Source organism: Festucalex cinctus, chromosome 2 (assembly GCF_051991245.1).
Source record: "Festucalex cinctus isolate MCC-2025b chromosome 2, RoL_Fcin_1.0, whole genome shotgun sequence".
In the NCBI taxonomy this organism is placed as follows: Eukaryota; Metazoa; Chordata; class Actinopteri; order Syngnathiformes; family Syngnathidae; genus Festucalex; species Festucalex cinctus.
In genome coordinates, this window is record NC_135412.1 from 13,183,774 (window position 1) to 13,202,487 (window position 18,714).

General features: G+C 39.1%; 2 protein-coding genes across 7 annotated transcripts in view; one reads left to right on the plus strand and one right to left on the minus strand.

Annotated features, from left to right (window-relative positions):
* Window positions 1–5,631, plus strand: part of LOC144013763 (low-density lipoprotein receptor-related protein 1-like) — a 95,529-nt gene extending 89,898 nt beyond the window's left edge. The window contains exons 85-90 of one of the 2 annotated variants that reach the window (XM_077512952.1): window positions 553–654; window positions 777–847; window positions 926–1,019; window positions 1,100–1,138; window positions 2,616–2,760; window positions 3,975–5,631. In XM_077512952.1, the coding sequence (XP_077369078.1) occupies window positions 553–654; window positions 777–847; window positions 926–1,019; window positions 1,100–1,138; window positions 2,616–2,760; window positions 3,975–4,112 (589 nt within the window). In that variant the 3' untranslated portion in view covers window positions 4,113–5,631. The remainder of the gene's footprint in view (window positions 1–552; window positions 655–776; window positions 848–925; window positions 1,020–1,099; window positions 1,139–2,615; window positions 2,761–3,974) is intronic. The other variant, XM_077512953.1, reaches the window with a different exon arrangement.
* Window positions 5,632–7,037: 1,406 nt separating this feature from the next.
* Window positions 7,038–18,714, minus strand: part of fmnl3 (formin-like 3) — a 37,265-nt gene continuing 25,588 nt past the window's right edge. Inside the window, exons 14-27 of one of the 5 annotated variants that reach the window (XR_013282322.1) lie at window positions 18,289–18,634; window positions 17,063–17,164; window positions 16,866–16,990; window positions 16,569–16,771; window positions 15,422–15,725; window positions 15,272–15,352; window positions 15,038–15,167; window positions 13,864–14,024; window positions 13,302–13,403; window positions 11,363–11,455; window positions 11,146–11,269; window positions 9,598–9,711; window positions 9,103–9,140; window positions 7,038–8,040 (exon numbers count right to left, since the gene is read on the minus strand). Coding sequence is in view for 4 of the 5 variants with exons in the window: in XM_077512955.1 (XP_077369081.1) it covers window positions 9,620–9,711; window positions 11,146–11,269; window positions 11,363–11,455; window positions 13,302–13,403; window positions 13,864–14,024; window positions 15,038–15,167; window positions 15,272–15,352; window positions 15,422–15,725; window positions 16,569–16,771; window positions 16,866–16,990; window positions 17,063–17,164; window positions 18,289–18,634 (1,863 nt within the window). In the remaining variant the exon portion in view is untranslated. Of the gene's footprint in view, window positions 8,041–9,102; window positions 9,141–9,588; window positions 9,712–11,145; window positions 11,270–11,362; window positions 11,456–13,301; window positions 13,404–13,863; window positions 14,025–15,037; window positions 15,168–15,271; window positions 15,353–15,421; window positions 15,726–16,568; window positions 16,772–16,865; window positions 16,991–17,062; window positions 17,165–18,288; window positions 18,635–18,714 lie in introns of all 5 variants that reach the window. The other 4 variants (XM_077512958.1, XM_077512955.1, XM_077512956.1 and 1 more) reach the window with 4 other exon arrangements.

Here is an 18,714-nt window from a genome sequence, read left to right on the forward strand (position 1 = left end):
TATTACACATATAATAGTGTCATAAAAGTCACTTAGAGATCACGCGTCAACATTATTCATGTGTAAACAAAGGTAGAGCTAGCTGTTAGCTACATGAGGTCAATAATTTCCTGTGTCTGTCTTCTTCTGGGCGCGTTTAGTGCGTGACTGCCCGCTACTGGATAAATGATGAACACCTAAAACCGAGTGGCAGGTTATATTTTGGGATAATTACAGCCCAAGTGATTTTTAGGAAGTTCAAATTAGAACTAAATTTCCTGTGTGTTGAGGAAGCTCACTGTGCTATATTATTTGTCTTTAATAAAAACTCGAGTATTAAGTCTGTGAATATTTTGAAGCAGACAAATAGTAGCTGCTATTCGGCCACTAGATGGTGCACTGAGGCCCGAATATGGTTCCAATTTTAGTCAACCAGACCTAAATACAACTCGAATGTACTGTATTGTACTCTCATTAAAATTATTATCTTTGTAAAGGCTATTTTTCTCCCCAAAAAGTGACTCTTTTTGTCAAGTCAGGTCATCTTTATTTTGTGCATGTGTATGTGTGTAGCTGCCCCAATGGTCAGACGCAACCCAGCTGCTATACCTGCTTGGACTACTGCTCCAATGGACAATGTACAGTTGACACTCGCACACTATTGCCCCAGTGCAAGTAAGATAAGACACAAGCTACAAACATGTCTTTCTTCCTATCATGTACAATCTATACCAAAAAAAATAAATGGAAACATGTAAGCACACAAACATAGTAGCTATGTCTCACTGTGTGTCCAGGTGTCCCACCGCATGGAGAGGTTACAGGTGTGAAATTGCGTCTTCCGTGGATTCCTCTGCATCCAGTGGAAGTGAGTCACGCACTTCTTCATCTTCTATTGTTAAAAACGTGCACTTTTTTGCTTACATTTTGTATTGCTCTTTCTCAGGCACGGCCTCAGTGGTGGTCCCCGTGCTTCTCCTGCTCTTACTGGTACTGCTGGTGGTTGGCGCCATCCTGTGGTACAAGCGGAGAATGCGAGGGTAGGCCTTGTCAATATATATATATATTTTTAATCTTTCTTTTCCCCATCTCCATCAACCATCTCTTTCCTGTCTCCCAGGTCTCTATGGCCGGGCAAATCTCGCTCTCGGTGCTCGCGGTAACTTTTACAGGGTTACATCATTCACTGGTTCAGATTTTGTGAACCCCACACCCTCCCTAATATCACGATGGGCCATTCCGTACATTCATACCTCTAAACATTCTGTTATAAATCTGTCTGTCCTTGCTTGCCTTTTGCTCCCCAAGAAACCTAAAGGTGCATTTCAACAACAGGAACTTTACCCTTGAGCTTGGAAATTTGTCTGTTTGGGCCGCTGGAATTTTTTGGTAATTTATTTTATATATTCAAATAAAGTCAAGGACCAAAATTCAAAATAAATAAATTACTAAAAGTAAAAATGAAAACGAATATAAAAAAATATATATAATTCGAAAATTTGATTTAAAAAATCAAAAAATAAATCTAAATGAAAATAAATAAATATATATATATATATATATATATATATATATATATATATATATATATATATATATATACACATTTGTATTCAATTTTTTTTAATTATTTTTTATTTCTGTTTTTATTTTCACTTTTATTTATTTATTTATTTAGTCATTTATTTTTAATTTTCGCAGTTTTTGTCTGTACTGCCAAGTCGAAATGTTATTCAAATGAAGGGGCGGTCCTACCCAAGACATGCTTAGGACCGCCCGCTCATTTGAATAACATTTCGACTTGGCAGTACAGACCAAAACTGCCAAAATTAAAAAATAAATAAATAAATAAATAGATAAATGACTAAAAGTGAAAATAAAAACGGAAAAAATATCTAATTAAAAAATTAAATACAAATGTATTTATTTATTTATTTTGAATTTTGACAGTTTTGGTCCTCCATAGTTCATAGGGGCCAAAAGAAGACCCTGCCAAGTAATACTCTGAAAAGGCCCAGGAAACTCTCGGATGATAACTCCTTTTGTACTACATAATTATTTTATTGTAAATGAAATGTAATCTGCTTTGCTGCGTTGTATCAACATCATGCAACCTTCTACTGCCACCTACGTCAGCGCAGTGGTAGTGCAGTCACTTGTGCTGTATCATCAGCCTATTTACTGAAACGTTTCTAGGACATTCGTCTGTTGCGCAAATGGTAGAACACAGCGAGCCCACAGTAACAAAAGAACAAAAAGATCCTGTAATTTTAGGTTGAAATGCAGCTTAAGCGTGTTGACTCCAATTGAGAAAGTTTTGTTTTCTGTGTGTTTTTGTTTTTTTTTGCTCGTCCATACTGTTCCTTGTTGTACTCGTTAAGTTTATGCTGTGTGCTTGCTTGGTCGTCAAGTATCTAACTGTCTCTCAATGAACAATAATGGCGTCTAAACTGCCCCAGCATTCTCTCCAATGCTGTGGTGTTAATCACATGGGCTTTTTGACAAACAAAAAAAAAAAAGCTCATTTGATAAACTTTGTGTCTCAATCGTGTGGGTTATATTATATGTTACTTCCTTCTTGATGTTTTTTTTTTTTTTTTATCACTTTGTTAATCGTCTGTTTCTGTTTGTTTCAGTGCCAAGGGCTTCCAGCACCACAGAATGACCAACGGCGCCATGAATGTGGAGATCGGCAATCCTGCCTATAAAATCTACGAGGGCGACCCTGACGATGACGCCGGGGAGCTCCTCGATTCAGACTTTGCTTTGGACCCGGAGAAAGTAAGAAGAATGCAATATAGCCAATACAATGCATTCCATATGTAAGCAACTATTCCAAGAGAGAGAGAAAAAACAGATCAGAGGGTTTGAGCAACCAGGGGAGGGACGAGAGAACAATGGGCACAACAGCAGCCAAATCTATAGTAACAATTATAGTACCACCATGACAGCAAAAACAATATTGCCGACACGACCATCTATTGCGCAAAAACAGTCGAATGTAACAGATAAAATCACTTGAATTTACATAAAAGTTCAAATGTATAAAACAATGTTGAATAAAAATAAACATTAAATTATTACGGTGCTTAAATAATTATGTAACTGAACAGAGAGACTTGAAAGAGGATGACAAAAATAGTCTTAAAAAAAGACAATTATCAAGTATAATAAGATATTAAAAATATGGAAAAGTGTGCCAAAGCTCGAAATAAACTATCTTTATTCAAACAATATTTTTTGTTACTCTGTGCTTCCTTCCTCAATGCTACTGTTAAAAAAAAAAGAAAGAAAGAAAAAAAGTACTCTTTTAGCTCTATGAATTGCTCTTGGGGAGCCCCCTAGTGGTGGAAGGTCCTATGCAGGTTCTTCGTTCTCTTCTGTCTGACCTAAATTAATTTAGCTGATACTCAAGCGGCCTAGGGATGTAACGTTAATGGCAATATCGTGATATCGTGATATTAAAACTGCCACAATATCGTCGTCGTCATGTTCACGATATTTTACACACATCTGTTAAAAAAAATAAAAAAAATAAAAAAAAAGTCAGGTTGATTTCCATTTGTGTAGTTCTAGCACCCTCTGGTGGCTTTTAAAAAAAAACATTTTTTAAGTGCAGTTTAATTTTTATTAGGGATGTTTTGGCCCTTCTATGTTTAAAATCACTAATTGTCAAATGAAGGTTATTGTATTATGCTTGTTTTGGATATCGTTACATCCCTACTATATATATATATATATATATATATATATATATATATATATATATATACACACAGTGGATATAAAAAGTCTACACACCCCTGTTAAAATGCCCCCCCCTCCACCCCCCCCCCCCATCTGTCCGGGAGGGGAAGTCAATAATAAACAACAAAAATGATGTGGTTGAGTACGTTTTGATGTAACCAGGGGTGTGTTGACCTTTTCTATCCACTGTCGAATTTGACCTCTATGCCCAATTTGCCCTTGAAATGGTCTTCGTCTGCATTCCGCAGCCCACCAACTTCACCAACCCCGTGTACGCCAGCCTCTACATGGGCGCCCACAACAGCAACAACTCCCTGGCCAGCACCGACGAAAAGAAGGAGCTCCTCTCCCAGGGCGACGAGAGCATGAGCGACCCCCTGGCGTAGAACCTCGCTCGCCACCCCCCCCCCCCCCCCCCCCCCCCCGAACTGTGCCGGCAATCAGCCGGCGCTGAGCCCAAAAGCTCCCTCATCTTTATGCCTTTCCCACCTGAAAAGAAAAACAGCGTACGCAATTGGGAATATTGTATAAAATGTATAAAATGAAGGACTACTTTTTTAAAGTGATTGCAGTATTATATTTTGTTCTTTGACAACAACAACAACAAAAAGACGCAAAAGGAAGCATTTTATAAACATTTACTCTTTTTATTTGACATTTATCTCACCTCCCCGCAGCTCACTCATGCATTTAGCCACTACCTCTCTGCAAAAGTAAAAGAAAGAGATACAAATTGCAGCGGAACATTTTTTTCCCCATTATTTTTATATGGATTGTATAGCAGGCAAAGGAAGAATATTTGTTCCATCTTAGCAAACATTTCCACCCAATTAAGTTGTGGATGAAAAGTGTCGCTTCCGTGTGCAGCAATGAGATGTTTTTTGTTTTTCCAGCTGAACTCGACATGTACCCGTGCAGGTCTTGCTACATTCAAGTGATTGTCTTTTGCCTCCTTGCACAGACAAAAGTTATATATATGTTTGCATATAGATGATATATATACACACAAACCTATTAACAAAGTGTCTTGAACGTATACCCAGGAACATCAATAACAAATAACAGTCTGTGCTTTATAACCATTTTTGAAGTCCTTTACAGTGAATGAGTGTGAGTGATGATGATGATGATGAAGATTGTAACATTCCAGAATGAGACATCTGGGATGGACACTGTGGCCTTGGATTACTGTAGAAGGCTAATTATGTTCTAGAAGGTGACAGCAGATTTACCATAAAAAAAAAAAAGACTGACAAATAATTAGAAGCAAATTGTTGAATTTAGCTTTTATTCCTTGTTTGTTGACCGCAACTGTATTTTGAGGAAAGGCCAGGGTTATCATTTGGATGGTACGTACGTATCTTTATGGGAGACTATTTCTTTTTCTCGTCATTATGTGTAATTACATGGTTGTGTGATTTTCGGTTAATTCTCACAGTTTAAGTGCATTCCCAGGACGGAGACTGATGAGCTTTCTTGATAAGCATTCCTTTTGTTCAAGCCTTCGCCTTGCTGCTAATGCTAACCATCTGTTTGTCTCAAGAATGTTCTTCTCGCTGTGTCGCACTGTAGGCCGTGCTGCTTTAAATGAGCTTGTGGGCCCGAACCTGCCATATAACTGCATGGTGCTCACACTCACTCATACACACACATGACACACACACACACACACACACACAGACAGTACATTCAGATGAAAGCGGGTTTACCCCTCCACGTTTAACAGTGTTCTTTTTTTTTTTTTTTTTTTAACATCTGACCACGTTAATTAGAACAATCATCATTCAGTTGGAGAAATGTATTTGCTGGCAAAAACCCACATGGATTTGTGTGGTTCTGATTGTTTTTATGATTCAATTTCTTTTTGATATAAGAAATTAAATGGATTTTTATAGTAGAAATGTACAGTGGCTCATGTCTGTCATTTGAAGGGATGGGGGCGGGGCCAGGGCAGTGCCAATGATTCCCAACCCACTGCCCTGAAACAGAGGCGTAGTTTGCCATCAGGCAAGGCAGGCAATTTCTTGGGGCCCCTTTAGCCAGCAAGGGCCCCCAGACGGCTAACAGATTTGACACAAACTGCATTTTCCTCACGTTAGCAGTGCAGCAATAGAAATTCTCATATTAGGTAGTCTCATATTACCTGAGTCAAGTGATTTTTACCTTTTAAAAAAAAAAAAAAAAAAAAAAAAAAAAAAGGCTGATTATTTTTTTTATTTTTTGTATATGGTCATGAATAGTAGTAAAGCTTTCATTTAAAAAAATGACCATGTATGGGCAGTAAAGCGTTCTTTGTTCAAAACGACCATATATAGTAAGGTTTTTTCTTTTAATGTAATAAGGCGTCTTTAAAAAAAAAAGATACATTAAAAAAAAACATTAAAAAAAAGTAAAAAAAAAAGTAAAACATTGTAAAAAACAAAAAAAAACAAAAACATGACCATGTATCGTAAGGCGTCTTTTGAATAAAAAAAAAAAAACATGTACAGTAAGACTTTTTTTTTTTTAAGTGACTGCATGTGCGTGTTTTAAAAGAAATCATTTGTCAAGACATTTCTTTTATTTTTATTTATTTTTTAAACAACCATGTAAAGTAAGGCGCCACCCCCCCCAAACGGCCATGTGCAATCAAGTTTTTTTTTTCTTTTTCCAGCGACCATGTAAAAAATACATTTTTTTAATGACCATGTAAAATTTTTTATTTTTTTTTTAAATAACCATCTATATTGTTTTTTTCTAAAATAAAAAACAAAAACAAAAAAAAAACATGTAAAGTACGGCTTTTTTTAATGACCTTTTTTCTTCTAAAAAAAAAAAACAAAAAAAAAACGTAAAGGCAATTTTCTCAAAATGAACATATATAGTCATAGAGTCATAGGTGTTTGTTTTTTTGTGTGTTTTTTATAAACGAAAATGGGCATTTTTTAAGTAAGGCTCTTTTTTTTTCACCACAGCGTTTTTTTTTTTTTTTTTTTTTTCTTTCCTACAACGAGATTGAAGACGTTTTTATCCATTGCAGTGAATGGTCATAACAAGTTAGACGTGCACAAAGTGCCGCATCATCCAATCGTCTCGAAGTATTGTACAGAATGTCTCGCCTTTCCCGAGCAAATCATGTGGAGCCATCTCAGATTGATATTGTGGAGAACTCCCTGGGCCGTGACTGAATCAAAATGATCAATCTGTCTGCTGCCAGGTTACTGATGTGTGTGCGGGAAGTTATCCAATGTCACCAAAATGTTTTTTTTCTGCGTAGTAGTGCAAGCAAAACAAATAAATGTGCTTCCATCAAATGACAAACAACAAACCTGTTTCCAAAAAACTCCACGTTTTATATAATTCTTTATTACACAGAAAAGATCATTTTTCTAGTCAATGTCTCGATTTGATTGTACATTAATAGGAAGTCAACTTTATATATTGTCATAGGAATTAGTGTAAAAATGGTCACTCCATCTCCACTGAGATTAGGGAAAAAAATGAAAACATCCTTCGTCCGTCAGCACATTGGCTAACAGCAGTCTACCAGCAATCTTCTTCATAAACGCGACACTTCTAAAGTGTCACTTTGTGTGGCAGAAAGTGTTGTCAAGTTCAGACAAGGCACGTGTGACTCTCAAAAGCAAGAGGCACTATTTTTTGGATCCCTCTACATTCTGAAAGATGCACTTTTGCATATTGATTCAGTATCATAAAGCTACAAGGCAGTAGAAATACATTCTTAAAAGGTGTAAAATACGATACAAATATTAAGACTTAACACTGTTTCCACCAAAGGCACATATGAAGCAAAACGTGAAACTTTGTTTTTTGATTTTACATTGGTCCAGATAAATGCATACAACTGTCAATAATACGCACTAGATTCCAGTGAGGGATCCCCAAATGTCTCATGCAATATCACTGTAGTAAGCACTTGCTAGTTTTGTATACCTGTGCGAAAAGTTATCCCAACTGTTGAATTGACGTCCGTGTCCGTGTGCAGTTAGCAAGATTTGCTCTCACTGGCCGACTCAAACAGAGCAAGAAAAGTCTCGAAGTGAATGATCCTTTGTGCTTCACTTCATTTAAAGTGGCTGTAAAAAGGCCTTCATAAATAAATAAATTACCCAGCTAAAACAAGGCCTCTGTCCTGTCATCCCCCCCCATTTCTTTTCAGTCTTTGTGGTGTGCAGCCCCAGGGTCGAGACGGACCGTTGGCCACACAGCCAGGAGGGTTATAGCAAAGGAAGGGGGGAGTGTAAGTGGTTTAGGGTCTCTTCCAACCGTTCCGGATCAAGGCATCAGCTCGCAGGTAAGGCTGGTTTCGCAGATCTGTGAGTCGGCATGAAGAGAGGGAGGGGTGGGCGGACAAATGTTAGATGAGACACAGGTCCAAATATACAACACATAAATAATATTCCTATATATTGCTTGTCGATTGGCTGCTGCACAAGTGAATAAACGGCAAATTCCCCAAGCCTTGGATGTCAACAGACTGTGTGTGATATCAGTCGAAATTCAAAGCTTTTAGGAATGATACCGAAGCAAAAAGAAGTAACAGCGAGAATCATGATTGCATTTCGAGTACAATTGGTCAATGGGCTCTTGTAGGCACAACACACAATTTAGGTACTGTATTGATTTCTGTAAATGATGATCACGAATGAGATCTGATTATTAAAGCACAATATGCCGCCTTGAAAAATACCCATTTTTTAATTGAACAAAGTGTTTGTTGTTGTTGTTGTTGTTTTTTATATATACATATATTTATTAGAAAAATGTCTCAGAATGATGGCACTCTACGCTCGTGCAATTTACAAGTACAGTATTGATAATCTAATACCTCCAACGATGGAGCGTTATTGTCTTTGTAAAAGTAAAAATAAATATATAAAAATAAATAATAAATAAACAAACAAGTAAAAATAGATAAATAAAAAAATAAATAAATAAATACATGGAAAAAAATACAGTACTCTTGTACTAATCTCATTAAAACGTTCAGGTGTACCTAAAAAGTTGTGTCCATTGCAGTGGACATATCTGTATGTTGTGCCATTAGAGCCTGTTGACGAGACAGCACGCCGCGGGCAACAATGAACATGAGACAAAACGTGGTTTGCTGACAGAGTTGAATGAACGCTGACGGCATGCAACATAAAGGAGTGGGTGAGGATGATGATGATGATGATGATGATGATGATGATTGTGGAGAACGGCATGGAGGTGCATTGGTTCTGAAAACCCTTTTGATGGGTGGCCATTTTTGTGTCATAAAATGTCTACTATTTTTGTTTACTTGAGTTGTGTAATGTGAGTTTGACTGAGTTTGCTGAAGCAGCGGCACAGACGGGGCGGGCGGGGCAGCTTCAGCCTGGCTACCTTCCTTACCCTGGCTTAGGAAATACTGTCAAAAATCTTCTTTTCAGCTGGAAGGGGAGACGACAAACAATGTGTGGTTGAGGAAGGAAGAGTCACGTTAGCGGGGAAACCAACACCAAACACGTTAGTCTCATGGAACAAAGCATTGTGGGTAAAACCTCTAAATTAGCCAAACCTCTTCATCATGTTAATGTAGCCGTTTACTTTCCATGCGGGAAGCTTCCACTCAGTACTTCCCGAGTGGAAGTCTTATCTTTGCTTGTACTTGGAGTGTATCAGCATATTTTGTACATGTTGACACTTTGCGCTCCCTAAAGAGGTTTGGCTGACTCGTTATTACCAGATAACGAGTCTTTCATGTCAAACACAAACAAAATGGCGGCCCAAGTTAGTGCACACTGCTGCCTGTGGGATGGAGTGATGGGGATCATGCTGCATGCAAAGTGGAGATGGGGTGAGGTGGGTGGGGGAGGGGGGGATGCATACGAGAGACACCTGGACAACCTTGGCGTTAAAGGGGGAGGGGCTAGCAGTTGGCGTCGTCGCAGAGGTTGGCTTCACAGAAGAACCGTGAGCCGCGTTTAGCCGTGCGGGCTGTGAAGGGCACGCTCTTCAGTACTGAGGGGGAGGGAGGGGGAGGAGGAGGGAGGTGGGGGGGGAGAGAGAACATTTCTTTATCAGCAGGGAGGGCCAAACACTGGAACACATTCACACAGCATTAAGGAGACTGTCATGACAGCTGTGTATTGGCTGGATGGAGAATGCAAAAGTTTTCCTTCACTGAACGGAAAGGTTCGTTAATTCCAGCATCACTTATTTACATTTGAAGCAATGATTAAAAGAAAACAACAGTTAGTGTACACGTTAACCCTGAGGCTCCACTTCAACTAGCTGTAAAGAGGGCCGATTATAGTGGTTCAAAAAGTCTACACACCCCTGTTCTATGAGACCATAAAATCATTTCAAAACATGTTAACAACCTGCATAACACAAGTGAAAAATAATTGAAATAAACAGCTGAAAAGATGTGGTTGCACAAGTGTGCACACCCTCTTATATGGGGATGTGGCGGTGTTAAGAAGTAAGCATTCACATTCAAACTCATGTTAAACAGGAGTCTGGACAAACGCCGCCATTTAAAGTGTCACTGCTTAACCCCAAATAAAACTCTGATGTTCTAGTTGGCTTTCTTAACTTTTTTTTTTCTTCACTTGATGACTGTATCACTGAGTTTCATGGTATTTTTATCTTAATGCTTTGCAAGTTATTGGTTAGCCTTGTACTGAATGAAAATAATCGATCTGATACCACAAAACTCGGCATGGCTTGCGATGTAAGATGAAAGTCACAACTAAAATGTCATGAAACACCTACTCAAAGATCTGAACTTTATTTTGGGTTAATGTTGTGTGCTGACTCTCACTTTACATGAGTTTAAACATACAATGAACATGAACATGAACAATGCACGTCCCATTTATAACAGTTGGCCAGAGTAATCTTTTTAATGTGCTGCCAGAGCTAGCACAGTAGTTAGGGTGTGCAGTTGTGCACACTTGTGCAACCACAATCTCAATTGCTTATCTTTACTTATCCCCTCTAAAATAAACACAATTATGGTGGAAAGTTTTAAAATTATTTCTCTTTGTCAGAAAAACCTGACATTTGAATAGAGGTGTGTAGACTTTTTATATTTACTTTATGTTCCGCAATTTAACACTCAATGTCCATAACATTCAGTACACCTGCACATTCTTTAATTCAAGAGTTGTATCATTGGTGACTTATCCGGAGAGATGTTTATATTTTCTTATTACTCTGATGTAGCTAAACAAAGCCACTGAAGTATCAAACCTCTCCCACTTGAGCTCAAACAGCTCGGTTGCACAAGTGCAGATGTCACGTCACGGAAAAACCGCTACGTGTTGGCTTCCAGATGTGAGGGCGTGTGCACCACATAGCACAAGGTGCAGTTCAAAGGAGATGAACAGTGAATGACCACGGTGGTCCCGGGCCGGCGGCGGGACCTCGGAGAGGTGCAGTCTGGCCCACCTGTGATGATGTCCTCAATGGTGCCGTCCTTGCCCTCGTACACGGGCCGGTGGTCTTTGGCCTGCCGCTTGCGCAGCTCTGCGATCAGCTCCTGTTGCTGGTGCCTCTTCTTTTGGGCCTGGACCTGAAACACAAGCGGCAGAATGTGTTTGGAGTGCTTCCGTCTGCCGTTTGGACCCGGCACAATGCTTGGTTTAGCCGCGCACTTGGACCACACCTTCGGGTCATGCTGTTTAGCCTCTTGAGCCAGCAACTTTACTCTCATGGCTTCCTCCTGCTTTTTCCTTTGTTCGTTGTCCTCCACGGCATCCTGATGAGATGAGGAAAAGATCAGCTATCAGCAACAAGAAAGTCAAATAAAAGTCAATGCGGTCGCGGGGCTTTTTTTGGAACAGGAAATAAACAAAATGCCACTTCGGAAAGTCAAAACGTCTAACCTTTATACGACCTTCCCTTACCTAACCATCGTGGAAAATTGTCACTGAGTCAAGGCGAGGTGAAAAAGTGCTTCCTTTTCTTTCGGAAAAAGGAAAAGACAGCACTATTTCAAATGAATTCATTTCCACGTTTCTTAACTGGTGTCATCGCAGGGCAACCATTGCCTGTACTGGATGTCTCTACTCTATTTGGTTTTTATGTCCTTTTTGTTTCTCACTCATACATCTGTATTTAAAATAGTACGTGCTTACAGCATCTTTTTTTTCTGTCTGGATAGTAATGTTAGTCTTAAAATTGTTATATTCACATGGCTATTGTTCTGTACGACTGTATTCTTGGGATATGCTTTTTTATACAGTGTATGTATATAATCTTTTGTACTGTTTTGTGACATTCTAACATGAAACTCTTTCATAGAGTGGGTGAACTTTGTCGGTGGCCAGTAAGGATTAAGGCTAACATCCTATTGTCAAAGTCCGGTCAGGGCAGGGTTATAATAGTTTTGAAATTTTCATTATGAGCTTTTATTTCATTTTGGACTTTGTTTTATTATTATTATTTTTTTAATTCAGTAGGTTAAGTGATTCAGAAAATGGATGGATGGATGTTTTCATTAATGTTTTTTTTTTTTTTGGAAAATGCTTCATTTTAGTTTGGTTTTGACAGGTATTGGTTTCATTTTTTTATTTTTTTTTTTATTTTTTACATATTTACGTACAGTAATACGAAATAAAACCATTTAAATCAACCCCGAAAATTCAACCCCCACATACCCATCCCTAAATACATAAATAAATAAATATATAAATAAATAACCCTTAAAAACTGGTTTTCTGTATTTGTGTATAATACGCACCCCAACCCCCTTCCCCTTTGCTTTTAAATCTGTTTAATTCTATTTATAACTGATTTTAAATGTTGTACTTTTAATTACAGTTAAGAATGGATTATTTTAAATCTTGATTTTTTCAGATGTTTGGGTTTGACTGAAATTCTTTGTATGATTGCATAGGCAAATGCATATGTAAAATGTTCAGGTAAAATACCTTAAAGATCAGGGATTATTATAGCGGTAACCCTTATCAAACACCTATAAATTCAATTTATGTTTTTGACTGCTGGAGTTGAGATTGAATGAAGATTGAACCAGTATGTGACGTATATTGAGTTACGTTGTGTATGAAATGCAGCCTAAATTAGTGGTTTTATTATTATTATTATTATTTATTTTTTTTATAACCCATAGGCTCTGCCTAGGGCAACGTATTGGTAAACAACTAAACAATGTGAAAGTCATTTGTTTGTTATTAAGGCCCCTGCATAATGTTGCACAAAGCAAGAAGACAAGAAAAGACTATTGCTTTATCAGACCCATGTACACACACACGTCCTTGTCTGCACATTTCCGTACGAAGATGCCATAAATCTGGTGTGAGAACAATCTCAGGAAGTGTGCTGTGTGGTGGGGCAGCGCAAAGCCGTGCACGACTGCAGGGGAGGCGTGGACGAGAGGGAAGAAGCAGTCTAAACACCGCAGCTGCAGCTCAACAGTCAGACCCAGCTGGCCTTTCCTGTTATTTGGCCTCAGACTGCGCGCCACGTCCTGTGGCACCGGGCCGGCCAAAATTCTGCCCCCTCTGTCCGGGGAACTTCCTGAAATCTGCATTGTGTGAGTGCGGGGGGGGTTTAAGACAGATGCTACTTGTGTGTAGTGTCACCTTGTAGGCCTTGATAAAGCGCACAAACACTGGGAAGAACACAGACGGTGGAGTTGTCTTCGCGCTCTCGCCGAAGTAGTTCACCACATTATTGAAGGCTTCCTAGAAGGGGAATGACAACGGTACAAGCGATGGATAAATGTGAGCATCAAGTCATGATTAGTTGTGTGTAAGGTTAGAGTTATGCTACATTGGTGACACAATTTCAATTGTTTGGCTCCCAAGTGGCAAAATTGGTATGTGTCATCATGGCAGCGGAAAGAGAGAAAACAATGCATGAAATGGGATAAACAGAACTATTTTAACAAACATGAAAAAATATATGATCTTCTACCAATATGTCTGCAAATGAAATGGCCATATTGGATCTATCATGTTGAACTAGACATCACCAAAATATGGCAAAAAGAAAAAAAATAGCATTACAGATCGTTTTTAAGGTAAATAAAATGTCTGTGTTGTTGCTGCCTAATATTGACACTTGATTTTTTTTTTTTTTTAAGTGTAAATCTAGCCTATGTATGTAGGTTGCTGAGCTATTTTTTGTGTCAGCGTCTCCTACCTCTGCTGTCTTAGCATCCCTTTGCAGCTTCTCCAGCTGGGCGTCACTCGCCTGGACAAAGCCCTTAAGGACCGAGTGGTCATGAAGACTACATTCTCTCCGGATCAGCTCCATGCCTTTTCCCAGCTCTCGCACATCCAGCAGAACATTTTCCAGCGACACTTTGTGCACAGTCAAGGAAATAAGTCACGTCTGAAACATTTTAACTGGCATGACAGTATCACATTAAACTAAATGAATCCATTATAAAGCTTTATGTAAGGTAGTGATGGGCAACTGGCAGTCCCTGACCACACAGTGACTCACCCCTGGATTATCCATCCATCCATTTTCTTCACCGCTTATTCTTCCCAAGGGTGGCGGGGGTGCTGGAGCCTATCTCAGCTGGCTTTGGGCAGTAGGCGGGGGACACCCTGGACTGGTTGCCAGCCAATCGCAGGGCACACAGAAACGAACAACCATCCACACTCACAATCACACCTAGGGACAATTTGGAGCACCCAATTAACCTGCCATGCATGTCTTTGGCATGTGGGAGGAGACCTACGCGGGCACGGGGAGAACATGCAAACTCCACCCAGGAAGGGCGGAGCCTGGACTCGAACCCGAGTCCTCAGAACTGGGAAGCGGAGGTGCTAACTGCTCATCAACCGTACCGCACCCTTGGATTAATTTATAAAAAAAATAAAAAAATAAAAAGTTTTGTGGCGGGAATTATTATTTTTTTGCTTTACAACAAAAAATTATTCAAAAAAATACTGATAAACATTCAATCTATTTTTTTTCCATGAAACTGGGGGTTAATGGGGAAAAATAATCCCAGAATAACTGAAACAAAAACAAAAAACACAATATATTTTTTAAAAATTAAAATAAATAAAAAAAATCAGCGAATATGCAAATTTGCAGCTGTCGAACTATACCAATATGCAGCGACTGTAGCTTTAAAATGTAATACTACCACTCACCACTAGATGGCACACATGGCTTAGTTATGCTTAAACTAGTTTTATACAGTGCTATAATATTACATGAGGAGAGCTAATAATTTTTGTGGATGTAGAATGACCTGCGGGACTTCTCATATACATGTTTGGTCAAACACCAACAACAAACAACTTGCTGTCTTTCTCATCCTATCACAAGTGTTTGCTTTGACAGAATATGCACTCACCTGCTGCGGCTTTATCCACAAAGTGCAGTTCATTGTAGAAGTTGGCCAACTCCACATATTTCTCCTTCACAATGAGAGCTATGTAGTGGAGCAGTGTCATTTTCCTGTCTGTAGACTTGGTGTCCAACAGCTGTGCCGCAAAAGAAATGAATCAAAGCGATCCCGCAGCCGTAAACTGTGTAGGAAGATGATGAATGAGCACAAGTGCCCATAAATGTTGGCTGTGTGACTCACCAGATCAAGACTTTGCAATTTGAAGCCATAAACGCAGCCTCGCTTGCTGCTATTCATATAGTTGCCCAAGGCTAAGATGATCTGAAAGTCGATCAGAAGAGTTAATGTACATCCACATTCAAAACGACTCAACAATAGTGGAAAACAAACCTCGAGCATTCTTTTTAACTTTGGCGAGGATTTGACCGAGCCGGAAGCGGCGATGATCGCGTTGAGTTGCGGCGTGAGCATGCTGATGTTGTCGGCGAAGTTCCCGACGAAGGTGATGATGTTCATCCTCTGCGTGAGCCTCTCGATCTTGCTGAACAACAGCATGAAGCGGTCCTCCTCGGCCAGCTGGTCCAGCGGACGCCGCTCCCGCTCGTACTGACGAAGCACCTTCACCTCTGCTTCCGTGGGCAGGAAGCGCATCAGACACTCCACAAAGTCCACCGGTAAGGCCTTCAGGTCAAATCTAGGCAGACATTCGAAAATGGTGTTGGGTGGAATGGTAGAAAAGTCCATTTATATCTGATTCAACATTTTTTGTGCTGTCAAAGTTAAAGCTTTAACTCCTGAGTTAAAGTTTTAACTGCCTTAACGTTGCAGTTAACTGCAGTAAAATGTAGAGCTTGAATTTTGACAGCACTATTTTTTTTTTTATAAAAGTATAGTGACAATAAAAATGTCTATATTTAATACACAAGACAGAAGAGTGTTTGGAAGCCCCGTCAATTTTTAATTAATAAAATCTATACTACGCGCTACACAAATTGATGCTACTTTGTCTGTCTACACATAACTAATTAAATGTTTGAGCCTTAAATCCCGGAATATATCTCACCAGGTTGTCATGGGGATTTTCCATGCCATGACAACGAGGCACTCTAATCCCAGTCTATGCAAAGTAAAGATGCATTTTCAGGATGCAGGCAAAGCTAGCTAGCTAACTTAAAGGGATACTTGACTCATTGAGCCATTTTCAAAAGTAAGAAGATAATATTTTGTCTATAATTAACATGATAACTTCATTATTTTTAATGAACAATTAAAAAGTTTAAAAATAGATTTTACCACTTGCTGTCGAATGACATCACCTGTGCTCAGGAAACAGGTAACGACCAATCATGGCTCAGTTTTCTGACCAAACTCAGAAAACAGGTGATGTCATCTTCAGTCGACAGCAAGTGGCAAAATCACTTTTTAAAGGTATTAATTATATGAAAAATAATGAAGTTATCAAATTAATTTGGAAACAAATCTCTGAATTCACTTGACAGGCTCTTTCTAAGAACAAAAAAAAAGAATTGTTGAATACTTCTCTATTGCTTTGCAGATTTCCTCTGTGGACTTGTTTGCCTTCCTCAGAGTGATGGCCAAGTTCTTGGAGCGATTGGCGTCCAGCAGCGTAACTTTGTTCATCGCTTTCTGAGCAACTTTGCTCTTTGTGCATGACAGATCCACAAGAGGACCCTGTGCACGCGTTTTAAACAGCTCCTCAAACCTCTCCAAATCCAGTTCCTGCACACAGGTGATCGTTCACAAAATTAACTCCACCCTCTGAATTGAAAGACATAATGAATGAATTTGAAGGAAGATGAGCCGCTTGAGATACCTCCAGCACCCGTTCATCATCAATCTCATTAAAAACGGTGCCGTTGATCTGATTGGGTTTTAAGGCGGTCCAGTTAAACACAGGCAAGCGGAACTTAGTCTTGATGGGCTTCTTGATTCTAATAGCTGCAAGAAAGCATAAACGTGTTGAGTTTCGCTCCACTAGTTGCAATAAACAGTAGTAGGACGTGTTCTTACCTGAGAGACCCACACTCAGGATGACCGAAGGAGAAGCTTCAGGCAGAGGAGGAGCCAGAGGAGGAAGAGGGGGTGGTGGTGGTGGAGTGGGTGCACACAGGCCTGCAGTCGATGAGGTTTCAAAACAGGTGGAAAAATCAAATGTTTTTTTACTAGTGCCGTCAATTATTCATTTTTTTATTTCACACTTTAAAGTAAAAGAAACGAAAGGGGACAGATAGAAGTAAAACTTATGTCTGCCCCTGATAAAAAAATAAATAAAATAAAAAATCAACAAAAAATGAATGACAGCGAGCGGTCAATTGACGCTTTCAGTGTAACAATACTACAAAATAATAAAAAAAATAATTCAACTGCATGTCCTTTTGATATATATATTATATATATATATATATTTTTTTTTTTTGCAGTAATTGTGCTTTTACACAATTTTTTAAAAATACAGACTGAGAAGATTTTGTTTTACAATCCAAATTGTTCCACAGACTGACACCTTGAGTTGAAATACATTATTCATTTATTTTTTTTGTCAAACGATTACGTTTTTTTTTAACTAATTAATCACAATTTTCTATGATTAATCACGATTAATCACATTTTTCTACTCATACATTTTTCTTCAAAGCTTGTAACATTTACCTGAGTAAAATCTTGGAATAAATATAAAATAATAATAATCAACTAGAAAGTATATTTAGAATCAAAAACTTTCTCTGAGCCTTGAATGGAATACTTTGTACTGTAAAATACAACTGCTAAACAAAACAACCAAAATGGCCTCAAACAAACAATAGTTTTCATTTTTAATTTATTATTTTATTTTATTTTTTGTTTTATTATTTTTTTATTTTAAGAATTCAATTCATTTTACTTCTACTCACGAGCACCACACTCCATAACTTGAGTAAGGAATTTAGCTATGAATATGCTATTTGAATTTGGCTCTGAAGAGTGCACAAATTACTTTAGAGTTCTCCAACAAGCATCAAGCAAGTAAATCAGAATGTAAAACTATCCAAAGTCCATATTTTTTCATCTTCCCGCCCGACAATCCTCCAAGTTTGGCTGCACACCAAGTTAACTGAGTTTTTTTTTTTTTAAATGCTTTAATAAATTAAAAATGTATCTCCAGTTAACTTTTTCATTTTGGCAGCTGAAATAAAAATGGAACTAAAAGACGACCACCCTGCTTGTAAATATGTGAAAAAAGTTGTGTGTCTGCTCACTTGTGTTAGAAGGAAGTGGAGGAGGCGGTGGAGGTGGCGGAGGTGGTGGGGGTGGAGCTTCACTGGCTGGGGGCAAGCTGGGATCGAGCGCCCCTGGTTCCGATATCGCCGGCACCGAACCCAAAGGTAGCGTTCCGATGTCGATGCCAAGGCCTGCCGCGCCCCCGAGGGAGAGCGGCTCGATGGCGATGTCGCCGTCGGGCTTCTTGTGCAGGCGGATGCTGCCTTGCTGCTCCAGCTCCAGCAGACGCCTCTCGATGTTGAAGTGCCTCTGGAAGGCGGCGTCCTTCTCCTTGAGCACCCTCCTCAGGGTGTTGACCTGCGTGTTGGTCGACTCGTACGTCTCCTGAGCAGTCACAGGGGGGCGACGTAGAGCGCAGGACGGTGACTTGACAAGCTGAAAAAACATCCTGCTTCCTGCCGACC